This window comes from Loa loa, assembly GCF_000183805.2.
Source record: "Loa loa unplaced genomic scaffold supercont3.165, whole genome shotgun sequence".
NCBI lineage: Eukaryota > Metazoa > Nematoda > Chromadorea > Rhabditida > Onchocercidae > Loa > Loa loa.
Genome location: NW_018108345.1, coordinates 36,888 through 54,314, shown reverse-complemented (window position 1 = coordinate 54,314; position 17,427 = coordinate 36,888). Strand labels below are relative to the sequence as shown.

Here is a 17,427-nt window from a genome sequence, read left to right as displayed (position 1 = left end):
AAGACATGTTTAATCTATATAAGATGGATAAGTCTTTAAATTTCCTGAATGCCATTTTGTTTGAAAAGAAGGTTGCATTTACCATAATGACGGTATTATTATCAATTTGCGGTTTATTGCTAAAGTTTGCGGTTTAGTGCTTTTAAAAAATAAACTGTTAGCTTGGTAAGCGTTATCGTAATCTAGTCTTGACAACAGGTTAATCTGATCTGTATTCCATCACACATAAGTAAGTGAAGTGGATGAAATGATCTAGCTTTTAGCGTGGCGTTTTAAACTTTGAATCCGATGTTTGACACTGTTAATATTGGAAAAATGACGCAATATTGTTTCTTTTTTTTCTTTTTTTTTTCTAATACTATATATCCACCTTGGTCATTTGTTACATTGCTAAATAATCAAGTAGTTAAGCTATTACTCCGATAACAGAATTTATCGAATTTTAGTGTTGCTGCTATCATTATTAAACTATTGTGCGATGTGGTGTAGAATTAGACGACTAATTATAAGCGATTCATCATATCTAGTAGATAATCGCTATCGTTATAGTGATCAAAAAAGAGTGGATAATGATTTTTCATCGGTTGCAACAAGCAGTATACAACGTAAAACAGCAGGGATTATCAGTAAGTATTATGAGTATTTTGCTCTTCTTCGTCTCTTTTAATTTTCAAATTTCTTTGCAATGAACGTACATTTTTGGATTAATTTTATTTGGAAAATTACTATTGTGAATTAAAGTGATTTAGGTTTTTTTGCGAAAATTTCGAAAAAATTAGTATTTATTTGTAAAATTACATAAATTGTGAATGTATGATAGCGATTAGAAGTTCCTTTAAAAATTTTGAAAAACGTTTACTTATATTTTGGAAAAGGACAGGGCAGATAGGAGAAAAAAGATTACTTTGTAAATTTTGAAATATATAAGTGATATTTAAAGTATGATGGAATAATTGTTGTGGCTATTTTCTTGAGTAATGAAAACTTGTTATAAAAGAAAAATCCTTAATTAATATTGAAAGAAATTTTTTAAAAAAAGAGTAGCATTGTTATAATTAGATAGAAATGGATTTTATAAAACTTAATACTGTATATCTGTATATCACTATCATCCATTTATTAACTGCTAAAGTTTATCTTTTTTTTTTTGCAAAAATTTATGCTTCTAAGCTTCAGCTTTTCGTCGCTTGCAATAAAGTGTAGCCTTACTCCAATTTACTGCAAATAAAATTTAAAAAATGACTTCAATCACTAGCGTAACGCATGTCTTCGTGCCTCCTCAACCGCAACTTTTCCCATAAGTTCTGCATGATCGACTTTTTGCTGTACTGTTGATAATTCTTTCATGAAATCGTGAAACTCTCGGTTATCCCTTTCCGGTTCTTCTATCAGCCACTTCTCGGTCTGAAATATACCTAGCCAGCTCTTTATTTGAAGTAAACCGAATATGAACTAGGAAAAAACTAACAAATCGATCTACTACATGCGGTAAGCTGTAATACCAATAACAGAAAACTGGCGTTCCAGAAATGGAAGCAAATAGAAATGTATAATGTTTCCAATTTAATGAAGGCATTAGATCCTCACCAGACAATTATTCCTGTAATTATAAATGTATGGTATGTTTCGATCAATAGTACTTCAGATATATTAATAAAACAAACCAAAAACACAAAAACTCCTTACATCACTTTCAATATTATGTCCCATTAGGTCCACATCATTATCATTATTAATTTAACTCTCAGTAACTCCAACATATAAGCATGAAAAACCTCCAAGAAACTCAATCGACCCAATAACCCGTCTGTGTAGGTTGAGGAAAGGTCAATTATAAATTGGTTAGCCAAATTATATTCAGAAAGCATATCTTGAAAAAGTTTAAATTTTTAACGACAAAAGTATATGGAACACTTGGCATATATCATTACATGACATGAGATTAGATCACACATCAAGTATCACCGCATTTTTTCCGAATCACAACACTCTCTTTGGCATCATTGTTATTTTATTGGTTTAATCAGTACTTTCTATCAAGTATTGAATTTATTAGTTTTATTCTCAATCAATCAGTGTCGCACCACACTACTAATATCATTGAATTGAGCTACATTACGAAACTAAATTCAAATTATAACATGAATTAACAGGACAAAGCCATTATGTAATGGGATATAAGGGAAACGAAAATTTATTCAAGATGCAATAGAAATAAATAAAATTATCCGGCAATAAAATTATTTGGGAATAATCACAAAATTTGATTCAGTCATAGTCATAAAACGAATTTCATCGTAAGTAAGGAACAACCTGAATTAAGTAACTAAGTAATCATACAATTAAAGCAATTTTTTACAGCTGCCAGCTCAGATTGTGAAAAGGTTATCTTGTATTATTTATTTCAGTATCTGACCAATAATCGATTAAGATATCACAGCAAAAATGATGAACTGCAGATAATTTCCTATCATACAGAATTTTAATCAAAAAAGAAAGAAGACAAAAATGAACTGTGCAGCTAAAAACTATTCTAAGTACATGAAAAAAATTGAAAGCACTAGAAAAACGGAAAATAAAAATTATCAACCGAATAAAGGAAAACGTATATAAACAGTAAAACACAATAACAGACTCGTTTGAAGCCGGTATAAGCTATAATACATTGAAATAGAACCATATCCTGATACTATACTGTTAGATCAACTCCACAACAGTACTGAAACAAAACCAATAATTTTTAAAATCTAAAATTAGAAAAAAAAAGCAAATATAAAAAACAAAATAACTGAAAGACTGATGCATGATCGTCTCCTCAGTAATTTTGATGGGTTTTCAAAACCTAACCGAAAAAACTTCTCTAACCAGTATTTTAATATCTATCCTCAGTAGTGTCGTCAAGCGATTAGTCATTAATCTTCCACGTCATCATCAACAACACCGTAATTATCATCATCCTCAACACCTGAAACGAAGCCTCCACTATAAAACATTTTTTTTTGCATTTATTATTTCTTTGGCAGATATTCTCTTCCGCATGAACAGATTACTTTCAAATTATAAAATGATATTAAAAAATCATACCTTCAAACAAACGATTGTAACAACTTCCTGGACCAGATGTATTGAAATGGCTGTACGGATCATTCTTATTTAATGCAATACCGCAAAGCCAACAAAAATAATGCCCGCATTTTGTGCATATCATTTTATTGCAACCGCTGGTTTTCTTTAAGAAAATAATAGTTAAATTGGAACAATATGAGGTACCAAAATAAGAATTATACAATATGTATGTGGAAACAAACCATCGAAAATGAACCTGCACCAATACCGCATTGGTACCATTGGAGGTGCAATAAACGGATCATGCGACAAGGACTTAATTTATGCTAACAGCTATTAAGATATTTTGCTAAATACACTCTGTGGTACAGTTGTACAGTTCAGTTGCTTATTCCTTACTGCCTGAACAGATTCGGAAGTATAAAACGTCTTTTGATTTCCCCTAGTCATTCTTACTTACTCATAACGATGATGCTGCCATGCTGAAAAGTATGCGAAAGAACAGTGCATGGCGCGTGAATGGCTTTCACAGGTTTCCAAAAAAAAAAAAGTATACAGAAAAATAATCACTTCAATTTTGGCCTGGCACGATGGACAAGGTTTGCTGTTACATCCTATCCACTCTTCACTTTTCAATGCTTCAATCATTCGTTCAAACTGCTTTTTGCCACCAAATTTTCTGTAGATTTCGTCCAACTCAGCAGGGGTTGCAGTTGCCACTTGATTCAACATCTTTCCTCTTGATTCTGAAAGTCAGATGAAAGGTAGCTGATAACAAACGCGAACAAAATATGGACGAATAATATCCAAGAGGAGAAAAAAAAACCCTTTTGATTTGATCATTACAAAGAAACAAAAAAAAACAACAAAAAAACAAAAATTTTGAAACAAAATTACAACAAAAAAATTTCAACTACCACTAAATTTAAGCAACTGAATGCTCACCTTCGTTTAAAGAACATAATTCTATACCATGGTAAGCTTTTTTGCACAGCATGCAAAATGAATAGTGACACAGTGAACAGCTTGCCAAACTGAAATGAAATAACCTGTATGATGGTTAAAAATATTGTACATGCACTACATAATAAAAAATGATGGTGATACTAAGTCACATTCTATATTTACGGCACACGGTTAATCATTTCTTGACCACAGAAACAAGTCAAACCACTCCGCAAACAAGTCAACCTCAAAAAAAGCTATGATATTCAGTAAGACAACTAAATTGCAAGAAATGAACCAACGAAAAATTATGTCCATGTCTAACTGAATTAAACTGTATCGATTATCACTCGGATGTCCACAATAAGTGACATACCTGGAATTTTCACCATCAACAATAACAGGAGCCTGGCACGATATCCTCGGACATATAACTACGTCGGACATCAAATCTAATGCCCCTTCCAGCAAGCGTTGTTCGTAAACTTCGAACTCTTTATCAGTTAACACCTGCCGAATTTGTGTTTGAGTCGCAGAGCTATCGCATCCGTTATTTAGACACTGTAACTGCCGAATCTGAAAAAAAAATCATAGAAATAACATCATCTGTGAGCATTTATGTAAGATAGTCTAATTGCTAGCTCACGAAAGTAGTGATGATAGTCCCTAGAAAATAGTGTGGCTAATTTGTTACGACCACATATATACATTGCTATATTGCTGTTTTGCTATTTAATTTGAAAACGTGGTTTAGACGTAATTAGCACCGGTAACTGTGGTGTTAAAATATACCAAATTATCGTGAAGCTTTTGGCGGTAGTAATCTGAAGTGCATTCCATGCAAAAGACATGACCACATGGCATAAATCTAACACATTCTTTACCACTTTTTGAGCTAAAGCATACCTGAAAGGCATTGCTGATGCATTGCACTTTTTGTTAGTAATTTGAAGAATTGAAACTGATATTGCTATTTCAAAAATAGGTACTCCTAAATTCGGTCATAAACAAATAAATAAACATTACAAGGTACGGCCATGATCCCTGACTTAGTTCCCTTAAGCTATTTCAAAAATGAATATGCTGAGCATATAGTAAGCAGTAATTTGGAATTCAAAGAACCAGCACATCTCAACTGCCTTGTTTGTTTTCTTTTTTTCTGCAAGATATGTAGGAGAGGTCAAAAAGATGAAGTAATTCAAATAAATTCGTCACAATCGACACTTCTAGATGTTCTTTGTTAAGCAAAAAAAAGCCGAAAATGTTTCTAAGCCCATAATGGCACGCCAAAAATTTTAAAATGTGTTCAGGATAATGGCAGATGAAAAGTTTTTAAAAATGTTCGACGACCAAAATGTTTGATGAGACTACCTCGCAATCATACCACTCACTCTCGAAATCATTTTGTGTCGCCCGATCGTTAAACTCAATAAATGTTTTCAGAAGTTCAGCTGAGTCTTTTTTACCTGGAAATTATGAAATTTATATAATGTGCAGCTTACAAAACAGAATGGTGATGAAGGATGTGGATGAGAGCAAAATTAAAAGCTTACTGCTTCAACTTCGTCTCCCTCTGAAACAATTTTATTTAAGTCAACACTCTTTTGAGATAACACAATCTGCATAGCTTCCTCCTTCAGCAGCTCAATCCACGTGAATAAAATAGGTATACCACAGTAGCTCGTCCACGAATCAATTAAAATTTCTTTCAGTCGACGCCTCTGAAAACTAAAGCTTGTTATTTTAATAACAAAACTCATTCCAATAGAAAACCATGAACCACTAGTTTCACAGAAATCTTAGACTCAGAATTTGGACGTCACATATAAAACATTTCCAAAAAACTAAGGAAAATGATACATATCTAACAGAAATCTTATAAAGGAACATACAGCAACTGAATCAAGCCAATCTGCATAAAGGGAAAATAGTGGCATGGAATGTGACGGATAATTCTGAGGAAAAGTGAAATATAGCGATAAAGGTGGAAGATGACAGATGTGAATAATTTTCCCATCTAAAAAATATCACTGTAAATGTTAGCGAAACAAATTACAGAAGCATCTATAGTCAATTAACAGGCCTATTATTAACACCACCTATTATTTGATAAGGAATTATTATGTGAAATCAAATGTATCATGAAAAAGCAAAAATGGGTCAGCAAAACATGTGGGAAAACCTGAAATTCAAACCTGCTTGCACAGCAATGCCATTTTCTACTTTAGGTAATACAACAGTTATACAGCCTCTAATGTGTGAATCGTTGTCTATATTGTAGGAGAACCATTCTGGTGTTCCAGAATATATACTTTCCAGTGCTTGAACTTCATCCAACTGATCCTAAAAATAACTCAACAACCTGAAAATAAAAGTTAATACTTTTGACTGTGACAATCGAAGCAATGTGACAATATTTGAAAATGAACCTTGCGATTAGTGTCATTTACAACAGCCATTTTTATAATTTTATTCGTCAGTGCTGTCGATATGCTACAAAAAAGTAATCAGCTGTGTATTGTAATAAGTTCCTCACAGCGTTGTCATCTTTGGCTTGTACATGACATTATCCTGAAAAATGGCAAGAAATTATCTAGTTCAGTTTCTCATTCTCTCAATAGATGAGCCATTATTTGGAAATTCGAGAAATTAAAACATTCCAAAGCCAGTCGCCCTACTTGCTTATGCTAATAAAAACACCGATGTTTACAGAATATATACGCATGTACGTAAATAAACAAAAGTATTTCCACAACATACCGTTAGTCATAATTACTACAAATAAGATTTGCAACGCTTTATTTCATGGTTTGTTGTGTGTGGAGACGATGCAACATATGTTGCGACGACTATGCAACATCGGTTTCAAATATAGTAAATAATTAGGTATGTTAGTGATTGGTGAGGTTGATCTTGGAGGAGGTGATGCAGATATTGAGAGAATACTCTATATAATTAGGACAAAGTTGAGGACGTTAGGATTGAAAGATTATAAGAGATATAGATTAATAAAGACGCATAAATTATTAGCAGGCATTGCGAATAAGCTAAACCAATATATAATCATGGAGATATCAGTGACTATAAAAGATTATAAGAGGAAGAGATTGATAAAATATATTTTTTTTCACGCAGATAAAGGGATCACATAATGGTAAATTGTTTTATTATGCGAAATTCAATTCAATGTTTGACTTTACTGATATATTGTATGGGAATATATATGAATTAAAGAAATTGATTATGGGCAAAAGTGATGATGCATATAGTACAATCAATAAGTTTTGTTTGCAGTGACATTTGTACGTTTTTTTCTTGGTGTCATATGAGAAGCGTATCATTTTGACGAAGTACGAAAGGGAATGGAATATGAGTGAATGGAAAAAAAAGAGCTTAAAAATAATTCTGATTAGAATTTGAAACTAATTCCTCTTCTCTCATGAACTTTGCAAAATCAAGGAAAAGAAAAAAGAGAGGAAAATGAAGGCAAAAACAATAGCAAAACAAGAAGGTCTACTTGAGCATTTCGTCGCAGTGTTGTGATATATCATCGAAAATATTTCCTTTCTAATGGGAAAATGAAATGCGCACTGAATATTACCGGATTACTTCACGGATAAGTCACAATTACCGATATCATGCAGAAAAATCAGAGGGAATGGGAAACTGGTAAGATTGATCGGGTCCGGTATGTTGTTGCCTACATCAGCCACAGAATATCAAGAAATAGCTATACAAATCATTAAGTATATTTATAATCGTTAATATTTAGGTATTATCGGTGGTATAATGATGTTAATCTGGAATTTTATTTATCTTCAACATGGTCACAAGTATTTGCGATTATCGCTAATGTTTCATGAGGTAAAACTATTCGCCTGGATGAGAACGAGGTTACTATTATTTTTTTGTTGCATAACTGTTATGATCGATTGGAATAATTCGTTTACGGCATATCTTTCTTTTTTTTTGTAGTTCAGTTTTGTTGCTGAAATAACCGAGAAAATTGTGTCTTATAGACCCAGACATTTTTATCCATTGACTAGCCAAACCTAATTTTAAAGTTTTGTCAAAATTCTAATTACAGTACACAGACATACAGTTGTCGAGAAAACTGATTACAGTGTCCAGAATGCACAATACAGATAGTGATAAATCTAATGATAGAATCTAGAGTAGTTATTTGTACATGTTACCAATATCAACATGAGCTGAGAATATCGCTCAAAATTTATCACTTTTACTATTGGTATCTATAAAATTTAAATGAAGTTATATTTTGCAAATGTGTGAGTTCAATTGGTTATGGCATAATTCCCTTGTACCTTTTGCCTTTGTTATTATGCGGAAATATGGACAAAGATTGCTATTGATTCGGTGATTTTCTTAAGATTTGCTCCAACAGCCATTTTGTTTTTGCAACGATCACGTGATTGTTTCATTCATTTTGATTGGCTGAGTATTTCGATTGTTTAATGCTATCAATTTCTAGTTATGACGGCTTTCTTCTTGTTTATTTTTTTTATTCGCCTAAATGAATGATTGATCTGGTTGTTGTACATATCTGTTCGACTAATTGCATTGGTAGTAGATTTGCATACAGTTCAAGTTGACAGTCATCCGCTCTGTTATTTTTTGAGAAACATTGGAACGACAATATTCAACCACACTTCTTTCTTGACTATAGAAATCTATCAACCTTTTCAGTTTCACGTGTTTGGATGTACCTGAATCTTTCCAATTTTGCTGATGTTATTAATCATTCGAGTTTTCGATAGTAATTGCGTTCTCTCCGACATTAAAAGTCTTTGCTCATATTCTTGCATATTGGCAAAGGTAAGTGAGAGCTACGTCACACTCAGCTGATCTCGCAAATCAGTGAAAACTATGACTGGGTTATATTACGCTAAATATTTCTGTTATGGTAAACATATAAAATCATAGATATCAACGTTGAAAGTAATTTTTGGATGATATTCCCACGCGATATTTTTATTCAACTGAGTATTTATCACTAGGCTGATAGCGTTATTCAAACTCAACCGGAGTTCTATTTATGTTACCTTTATTTGCGAGCGAGAAAGGATGTAGATAGTTATTTTTTTTCAGATAGTTGTTTTTGGTGTACGGTCTTTATTTACTGAAAGACAGAGAGATGTAAACAGAAATGTCTCTTGTTATTTTTCAGTAATTTTAAAGTTTGACAATTTGTTCACTTATTCTTGTTTGAATCCAAATGTTCATTTTTCTTTTTTTTTCTGTTGATATTAATTGCTTATATTTTTTCTTTGGTCTTCTTTGACCATAGAGACCAAAGAAAAATATTCTCTGGTCTCTATGGCATCTACCACCGACTGTTTAGTGTTTTTTGTCCTCAGTTTCCATGTTAATGTTCTTTTAAGCTACCTTCTGTACTTTTCTATATCAACCGGTTAAAAAATAGAGTGAAAATGGAAGCGAAAGGACATTTTGTAATCGAAGATAGCCAAATCGCTGCCAAATTTATCCGCCTGTTATTCGATTAATTTTCTGCCAAATGTAGCTGAATCCACTGCTAGTTTGACAGTAGTCAATGAGGAAACATTCGGCACAGTCTTACAAAATTAACATTTTCAACTGTTTTTTTGGGGTACATCTCTATCGAAGACCCGATAATTTCGATCTGACAAATTATGGATATAATGTGTTTTTTTCTTTATTTTACTCTATCCTTTACTTGTAATCACCGAAAATTTGGTTTCAGCAATACTTAATGAGTGTATTTCTACTGTTTTCTTCTAAAAGGATAGTTTTATTGTGCAGCAGTGATCAATCATAGATAATTATTCATTTAAAACAGCTGAATTATTCCTTTAGATCTTTGATACATAAAAATGGATGTTTTAATGTGGTGTAGTTAAGCTACTGTAAAATTAATTAACTTCTTATAAAAGATAGAACAGTTGCTGAAATACAGTTGGGTTTTGCAATCATCTCCTTATACTGACCTGTGTCCATTCTCATTCTCACGTGTCCATTCTCATTCTCACGTAGCATTAATCGTCAACCTTTAAAGCCGATTTTCCTGATGTATATTATAGCTACTTTCTTTGCATAAATGTTACCCAGATTAGTCTGAGTATAAAGTTCTTTTGGTTTACAAATAGGATCATTAGCAAAATATAGTTCGGATCTCGTGGTTATCTTCTTAAACTTTGATTTGTTCATCCTCTACACATAGAGATTTTCAATAACTTTAATCCGCATTTGTTCTGCTTTTTAGCTGAGAAGTTTCATTTAGATATAGTATGTTTACACAACACTTATTGCTTTGTTTCATCATTCTTCAAGTGCATCCTGCTCGCTTTCCCTTCTTAATTCGGTCATGTTTTCCGGTATCGAGAAAAGCTGTTTAATTTCAGTTTATGGAAACTGCTAAGTTGGTTGAATGTGAATCATCGGAGGACATCAAGGCAAGAAAAGTACAATAAGATCCTGTAAGGTGAAAGTATCGGATAAAAAGCTGGTACCGTAATAGTAGTTCGAAAAATAACAACAATCTGTTAAACATTGCTGCAAGTGACTGTGACGGGAAAGCTATGGATTCGAAGGACAAGTTGAATCCAGTGACGATTCCAAATATTGTAAAGTTTGCGTTTGGTGGAATCGCAGGGTAAGTAGTTCTTCCAATTGAAAGTATTATTGTTCACAAATCTTTGTTTTTCTGTTTGCGCACAAAAAATTAAAAAGTAGCTAATGTGATGATGCGTGAATAGCGATTTCGCTATCTTTCAGGATGGGTGCTACTTTGTTAGTGCATCCCTTGGATTTACTGAAAAATCGCATGCAACTTAGTGGATTAGCTGGTAAAAATCGCATGCAACTTAATGGATTATCCGGTAAAAAAGAGTCTCGTTCAAGTTTACATGTCCTAAGGAGTATTATAACAAATGAAGGCTTTTTTGCGATTTATAGTGGCCTTTCTGCTAGTCTTCTACGTCAAGCTACTTATACGACAACTCGTCTCGGCATCTATACGTGGCTGTTTGAACATTTTACGAAGTTGGTTTCTTTGCAATACGAAAAAATAGAAGATATTTTGATGCCTCTTTCTTTTTTTTGAGGTACAACTGGAATTTTAACTTCGGGTTGACTTTAATTTTGTTCCAAAAACATTAAACAACTAATTCTCACTAAGGTCGCGGTATTTTTCCATTTATTTTTTCAAAATGCCATTCACTACCCCTGAACTTTACAATCAGCTCACTTATCAAATTCCCAAACTGCTTATGATTTAACATAATCTGAAGAGATGGAACAACTAGTTTTGGAACAAAGGCTCTTATCGGTTCAACTGCTGGTGCTGTTGGATCATTCGTTGGTACTCCCGCAGAAGTAACACTTATTCGAATGTGCGCCGATGGACGGTAATCCTTATTACATTACGAGATAGAATTATTGGAAGAGTAGGTCATATTAAAATAGCATTAAAAGCATAGTATGGAAAACCGAAATTTCATAATAGTGCTACCATCGACCTTAGATGATCAGAAAGTGGCGAACGGTCCAGTCATTTTTTCCAGTTTCTTATTCAGATGGTCTAGTCTTTATGACAAATACTTTTTTCGCTTTGCTTTTAACTCCCTGGATGAAGATTGAAGATCTTCCCCTATTTCACGATGTCTAATCATTAATTATATTACCAAGGAAGTTTACCATTTAGGCTTCCTCCGGAACAACGGCGACGATATAAAAATGTCTTGGATGCGTTATTACGTGTTATCCGGGAAGAAGGAGTTTTCACGCTGTGGAGAGTAAGTACATTTGTTGTAGCCATGTACGTTCTTTGTAAAGCTTCACTTTTCTCAAAAGGTGAGATTATATTCTTTTACTGAATTTGTATTTACAGGGATGTGGGCCAACTGTTCTTCGGGCAATGACAGTAAATGCAACACAATTAGCTATCTACTCACAAAGTAAGGAAGCATTATTGTCAACTAAATTCTTCGAGGAAGGCTTGACATTGCAGTTCGCGGCTTCAATGATAAGTGGTTTTGCAACAACTGTAGCTTCAATGCCGATTGATATTGTTAAAACGAGGTTAATCAGTTTATTTGCTCGAAAACTTGGACTTATCCAAACTTTCGAGAGGCTGATTATTGGTTTTCATTTGAATTCATATATCTAACACCTCATGAATAGATGTCATTGGTGTAGTCCCTATCCTTATAGTAAGGGTAAAACATACATTTGCCAGTAAATTTAGTTTATAGTATGGACGGGAATGGAATGAATCTTGATCTAATACTGATAGCAATGATGAAGGCAATCAATGAAGTAAAAACTCTTTCAGGGTACAGAATATGCGTACAATAGACGGGAAGCCAGAATACAGTGGTATGTGGGATGTATGGTCTAAAGTTATACGTAATGAGGGATTTTTCTCGTTGTGGAAGGGTTTCACGCCCTATTATTTCCGTATGGGCCCGCATACTATGCTGACATTTATCATACTTGAGCAACTCAATGCAGCCTATTTCAAGCATATTTTGGGTGTCGAGCAAATTCGAAGTACTCTTTAAAAAGATCAGAAAAAGAAAAATTTAACATTGACCTTTTTTTACCAAGGTAAACATGTTTAATTCTTCTGCTTAGCACGATCTTCCTATTATCGCAATCGTGTATGTTAACACACTTAGCAGATTGTTTAGTGCAGTTTGTGATATGTTGAAGATACTGGTCACAAATTTATCAGAATGGAACTGTTGGTTCTGATTTATCAGACTATTCCGTTTGCCCTATTTCATAACTTATTGAATTAAACTGATGTATCATCGGCAAATTATTCAGAGTGAGATTAGATCGGAGTGAATTTCCCGCTAATTTACAAGATTATTACTATTATAAGTTTGCTTGATCCTATTTGATCCACACTTCATGTGAAAATAACAGTCTTTTTAAGAATTGTTCAAAAAGAACAGCTTATTTCTCGAGTTGTTCATTCGTAGTTTATTCTTACTTGACTATATACTTTTCTAATTCCTCGTGCTGCTACTATTGACATTACTGGTGAGCAATGAAATCACTTATTTATATATCTTCAAAGTTTCACCCACTTGTCCTTTTTCACTTATTTGTTTGAAATCAGATTTTATCTAGTATTGTTTTATCTTGTAATTTTACCTAGTATTATATCAGTTTTTGAGGATTTGATGAATTAGATTTACAGTCTATTTACTTGTGATGTTTTGAAACCTTTCTTTTTTTTTCTTTTGCTTTATCTTAACTCTTCCGGTGAACACAGATAGAAACATGCTATCATCTGGTTGTAGATTACCGGTGTTGTCACTGTAACGTGGTATTGTTTTATTATTGGTTAAAAATATATTTGTCACCTCTCATATTGTTTTGGTCAGGTCAAATTCTGCAGGAAAAATCAGCTAGATTAAGATAACTAACTGATAATTCATTCGAATGAAGATGATTGTGGTGGGGTTTCATAGTATGTTTTCCTGTCACTTTTGCATTTTTCCTGCTTTATCCGGTTGTCGTTGTTATTATCTCGTATTATCCTGTTGCTCCTGGTTGGCTTAACATTGTTTTGAAGATGAGTATAAATTTTAATATCCCAATGGTAAGATATTATCACGCTCTTATTTACAGTAGCTAGATTACCTAATAGAGTGATAAGGTAATACAGGTAGTAGAAGAGTGGAGGATATTTTTGATTATTTTAAGTAATGGTTTGATAAAAACTTAAAATCACGTTTAACCGTCGTCCATTTTTCACTGGCCCGGAAAAATCTCCATGTATTGGCGCTGACAAATGTTAGCAGCCTATTAGAGGTAGTCTTAATAAATATTACGCTAACATGAAGGTGTATGAACAGTCATTTCCAAATGCAATCCATATAAGTGTTATTGCAGTAAGAAGTAGCAAGAATTACATTCTAAAGCAAGACCTGATACATATTTCATCAGAATTATGATAATAATCAATCTCTGATATTGACTGGTTCTTTTTTTGCAAAAAAAAAAAAAGAAAAAAAATCTATAGATATAAATTATGGATTTGACTGGATTAGTTATTGTCAGTAACAGCAGAGAGAAAGGATACGGCTGAAAAATGTGACATAAATTTGAATAAAAACTGGACATCATTTGATAAACCTTCAATGCAATCAATAAACGTACCAGTTGGGTATTGTTAAAGTAAGTGTTGAATAATATGTAAACTATTTGCTTCTTTATATAACAATTGTTAGCTGGCATAAAATTTGCAGATATTTGAAGAAAAATGGCGCTACTTTTGTACAAATCTCAGTTAGCTAGTATTTGTGGAATAATTGCTCGAAAAGTCGTATTAAATAATTGGAAACAAACCAACGAATTCAGAGGTTCATTAAACATTTCTTTATATTATTCATATCATTTTTGTTCTACCAACAGCTAATAATGTCCACCTCATTCATGCTACTAAAATTTAATATAATTAATTGGATAAATTATTAGTGCAAAAAAAAAACGAACTGATCCGGAAATTCGATAATCGTGTTAAAGAGAATTAGCCCTGAAATTCAGTTGTTCCGGAAATCAAACAGTTCCCAACTTTCAATTGAAATTTTTTTTGGGATGATAGCAAATAATTATTTGAAATAATGAAAAAAAAAAAAACAGTTATTAAAAAAAGAAAACACGCACCAACTACTAACGAAAAAGGATTTCTAAAGCATGTGACATTCGTGTTCAGTATGGGTTGTACGTGTTTGAAGTGTCAAAGTCACGTTGTATTTGTTAAAGTCATGTCATATGCTCAAAGTCGCATGAGTTATCGTGATTACACGTATAAATAAAGTTTATAATATTATAATAAATTAATGAATAAGCTATACATACGTGAAATATCGTCAATAAATCTACATTATTTTGTGGAAGGTCTGATTGTTATGATATCTCTTTGTTTCTGAATCTTTTCCTCCATCATCCAATTTTTTTTCTCCTTTTTAATTGTTGTATTTAGTTCTTATTGTTCTAACGCGTTTGGCGTTATTTCGACTTGAACTTCAGTCTTAATTTTTGTTGGTATGATGTTGATTGCAGTGCAGTTTTCGTTATTACTACGTTTAAATTGGCATAGCAACCAGAGACAATCATCTTTATTAATCTAACTATAGATTTTAGGAAAATTAGTATTTCAAAATTTTATGGTTAGCAGTTCAAAAGTTTGCTTTTGTATTTGTATAGAAATTCTATTTGTATGTACAATGCGCAGCATTCAATGTAAGAATTGTTTGAATTTTAAAATAATCATTGATTTGAATTATATATATGTCCGTGAATTGCTTAGGCATGGCATCAAAAACTGCGATGGTTATACTTGCTGAAGGAGCCGAAGAAATGGAAACTGTTATTCCGGTTGACGTTTTGAGACGAGCTGGAATTGAGGTTTCGGACGATATTCATTTTACGTTTTTAGAGATACAGCTGATCTAATTAATATGGTTTTGATTGACATATTTGGACTTTTATTTTGTGTCAAATGCTGCTCTTTTTCTGCTGTCGTTCGTATCGAGCAATATTTATCTCTTTAGCTTTATTTAGCATAAATTTTCTAGTTTTTCATATTTGTTTTACAGGTTACCATTGTTGGTCTTCTGGATAAAAATGCAGTAAAATGTTCGAGGAAAGTGATGATTATGCCTGATAAAGCTTTGTTCGAAGTTGCGGATAACAAATTCGACGTTGTGATTTTACCAGGTGGTATGCAAGGAGCAAATTCTCTTGCAGCAGTAAGTTTGCAACATTTAACGCTTTACTCATTCGCAGTTTCAACGCCACTTTTTTTTGTAATTCGAGGCTTTTGAAATATTCGTCTACATATTCCTTCCCTGTGATTGTAGTAGTTGTTTCAGTAAAAATTTTTCTGGCTATGGAATTTTTTTTTCTGCACAATCTACCATTTAGTAAGAATTAGTAATATCACATTTGAGGCGTTATTTCATATTGGTCAAAAAATTTATTAGTGTTTTTTTTTTCCACACTGTTCGTCAGTTAGTTTCCACGGACCACTTCTGCGTTGACATTAGCAGAAGAAAGTACCTTTAATTTCAGTCAGATGAAGTGGGTACCATACTTAGAGCTCAGTACGAAAGTGGCCGTTACATAGCTGCGATATGTGCTGCACCGATCGCTCTAAAAAGTCACGGTATTGCTCCGGGAATATTGTTGACGTCACATCCAAGTGTTAAACCGAAGCTTGTAGAAGGCGGTAAGTTTATTCAATGCGCAGCATAGTCCTGCGTATCATTTTAAATCATATATCTTTTAAAGGTTTCATATATGCAATTTCTTTGAACGATAACATTTGCCAACACTTAACCAAAGGTCGTGCTGAAATGGCCAGCCTCTTCCTTTCGCTTTTATTGCTTTTCTGGAAAACTAAAACTTAAAGTTACTTTTCTACTGGAAATTTGAGTTTTTTGTCAAGTGAAAACTTTCAGCTAAATTCTCTGTGTTTAATTTCAGGATATAAATATTCTGAAGATCGTGTGGTTACAACAGATCATATAGTGACTAGCCGTGGCCCAGGAACTGCATTAGAATTTGCACTAAAACTAGTCGAATTACTTGTTGGGACGGAAAAAGTGAAAGAAGTTGCAGTTCCAATGATTGTGAAGGAATAATTTCCAGGATAAGTGAGAAGCTACAAGTGACGAAATATCCAGTTTTTTATGCTTTCCTCAGCAGACTTTTATTTTCATTCTAACTTATATACTCTTAATCGATAGCCACTAACAGCTTAAATAAGGGTGAATGGAACGAAATGGTTTTACGCTTAACTTTATGAGCCACCCATTTCTATGTATAATTATTTCGGTTTGCGTTGTCAGTGATACACTGTGTAGAATGACTCTAAAGTCTTAGTGGTTCATTTTAACATTGTTCAGTACGTGAGGTGCTTGGTGTTTGTTTGTGTTTTTTTCTTTCATGAATCCATTTCAGGTAGGTAGGTTATCAATTTGATGAATGAAATATTTCATATTATCGTGCCACTTCACTCGACAATATTATTTCTTTTCCCAATTTTCTTGCTTTGCTAAAATTAGCATGCATGCTTGCGGAATGGGATGGAAGAGGAGGATTAGCTCAAGACAAATAAGCCTAGATAAGATAAACTCTCTATGCACACAAATCTTCGGGATTTTTTGAGTACTTAACAAAAAGTTTTCCCAATTTGATTCATTCTCACACCCTTCTTTTCCACTAAAGAACACGACTGTCATGTCATTTTGTGAAGGTCGAAGTAATAAAATAATAGGTTTTCAGGCATATTTTAGAGATTTTACAACACGACAAAGCATAATACAACATTAACGTAAACCCGGGAATATACATTTGTATAATCAACGCTTCTATTTTATCTGCCGGCAGCATTTC

At 33.0% G+C, this 17,427-nt stretch overlaps 6 protein-coding genes across 6 annotated transcripts in view; 3 read left to right on the top strand and 3 right to left on the bottom strand.

Moving 5' to 3' along the window:
- Window positions 1–1,251: 1,251 nt before the first annotated feature.
- On the bottom strand, window positions 1,252–1,868 carry LOAG_06491 (hypothetical protein; the record flags this gene model as incomplete). Its single annotated transcript, XM_003142027.1, has 2 exons — window positions 1,252–1,404; window positions 1,776–1,868. The coding sequence occupies 2 exons, from the start codon at window positions 1,866–1,868 to the stop codon at window positions 1,252–1,254; spliced, it is 246 nt and encodes an 81-aa protein (XP_003142075.1).
- A 1,044-nt stretch (window positions 1,869–2,912) lies between these two features.
- LOAG_06490 (RWD domain-containing protein) lies at window positions 2,913–6,592 on the bottom strand (the record flags this gene model as incomplete). Its single annotated transcript, XM_003142026.2, has 11 exons — window positions 6,441–6,592; window positions 6,207–6,354; window positions 5,904–6,028; window positions 5,612–5,732; window positions 5,383–5,477; window positions 4,804–4,917; window positions 4,388–4,587; window positions 4,012–4,100; window positions 3,637–3,812; window positions 3,085–3,229; window positions 2,913–2,965 (listed from the first exon to the last, which is right to left on the bottom strand). Exons 1-11 carry the CDS (start codon window positions 6,468–6,470, stop codon window positions 2,913–2,915), a joined length of 1,296 nt encoding a protein of 431 aa, XP_003142074.1. The 5' UTR covers window positions 6,471–6,592.
- Window positions 6,593–7,437: 845 nt separating this feature from the next.
- LOAG_06488 (2-oxoglutarate/malate carrier protein) lies at window positions 7,438–13,454 on the top strand. Its single transcript, XM_020447154.1, has 7 exons — window positions 7,438–7,904; window positions 10,413–10,663; window positions 10,786–11,052; window positions 11,301–11,417; window positions 11,714–11,804; window positions 11,900–12,090; window positions 12,344–13,454. Exons 2-7 carry the CDS (start codon window positions 10,590–10,592, stop codon window positions 12,570–12,572), a joined length of 969 nt encoding a protein of 322 aa, XP_020302586.1. The 5' UTR covers window positions 7,438–7,904; window positions 10,413–10,589; the 3' UTR covers window positions 12,573–13,454.
- Window positions 7,650–9,536, top strand: LOAG_06489 (hypothetical protein; the record flags this gene model as incomplete). The annotated part of the gene is made up of 4 exons (XM_003142025.1): window positions 7,650–7,699; window positions 7,784–7,844; window positions 9,121–9,168; window positions 9,414–9,536. The coding sequence occupies 4 exons, from the start codon at window positions 7,650–7,652 to the stop codon at window positions 9,534–9,536; spliced, it is 282 nt and encodes a 93-aa protein (XP_003142073.1).
- Window positions 13,455–15,333: 1,879 nt separating the features above from the next.
- LOAG_06487 (DJ-1 family protein) lies at window positions 15,334–17,130 on the top strand. The gene is made up of 4 exons (XM_003142023.2): window positions 15,334–15,435; window positions 15,627–15,779; window positions 16,102–16,258; window positions 16,516–17,130. The coding sequence occupies exons 1-4, from the start codon at window positions 15,340–15,342 to the stop codon at window positions 16,671–16,673; spliced, it is 564 nt and encodes a 187-aa protein (XP_003142071.1). The 5' UTR covers window positions 15,334–15,339; the 3' UTR covers window positions 16,674–17,130.
- Window positions 17,058–17,427, bottom strand: part of LOAG_15427 (hypothetical protein) — a gene marked incomplete at both ends in the record, with an annotated part of 2,632 nt that continues 2,262 nt past the window's right edge. The window contains one exon of the mRNA XM_020448935.1: window positions 17,058–17,086. Within this exon, the coding sequence (XP_020300951.1) occupies window positions 17,058–17,086 (29 nt within the window). The remainder of the gene's footprint in view (window positions 17,087–17,427) is intronic.

Coding starts and splice junctions, on each gene's coding strand:
- LOAG_06487 (XM_003142023.2), top strand. CDS start 15,340: ATGGCATCAAAAACTGCGATGGTTATACTTGCTGAAGGAGCCGAAGAA. Junction 15,780..16,101: donor GAGCAAATTCTCTTGCAGCA/GTAAGTTTGCAA, acceptor CTTTAATTTCAG/TCAGATGAAGTGGGTACCAT. Junction 16,259..16,515: donor ACCGAAGCTTGTAGAAGGCG/GTAAGTTTATTC, acceptor GTTTAATTTCAG/GATATAAATATTCTGAAGAT.
- LOAG_06488 (XM_020447154.1), top strand. CDS start 10,590: ATGGATTCGAAGGACAAGTTGAATCCAGTGACGATTCCAAATATTGTA. Junction 11,053..11,300: donor CTGTTTGAACATTTTACGAA/GTTGGTTTCTTT, acceptor CATAATCTGAAG/AGATGGAACAACTAGTTTTG. Junction 11,805..11,899: donor GAGTTTTCACGCTGTGGAGA/GTAAGTACATTT, acceptor TTGTATTTACAG/GGATGTGGGCCAACTGTTCT.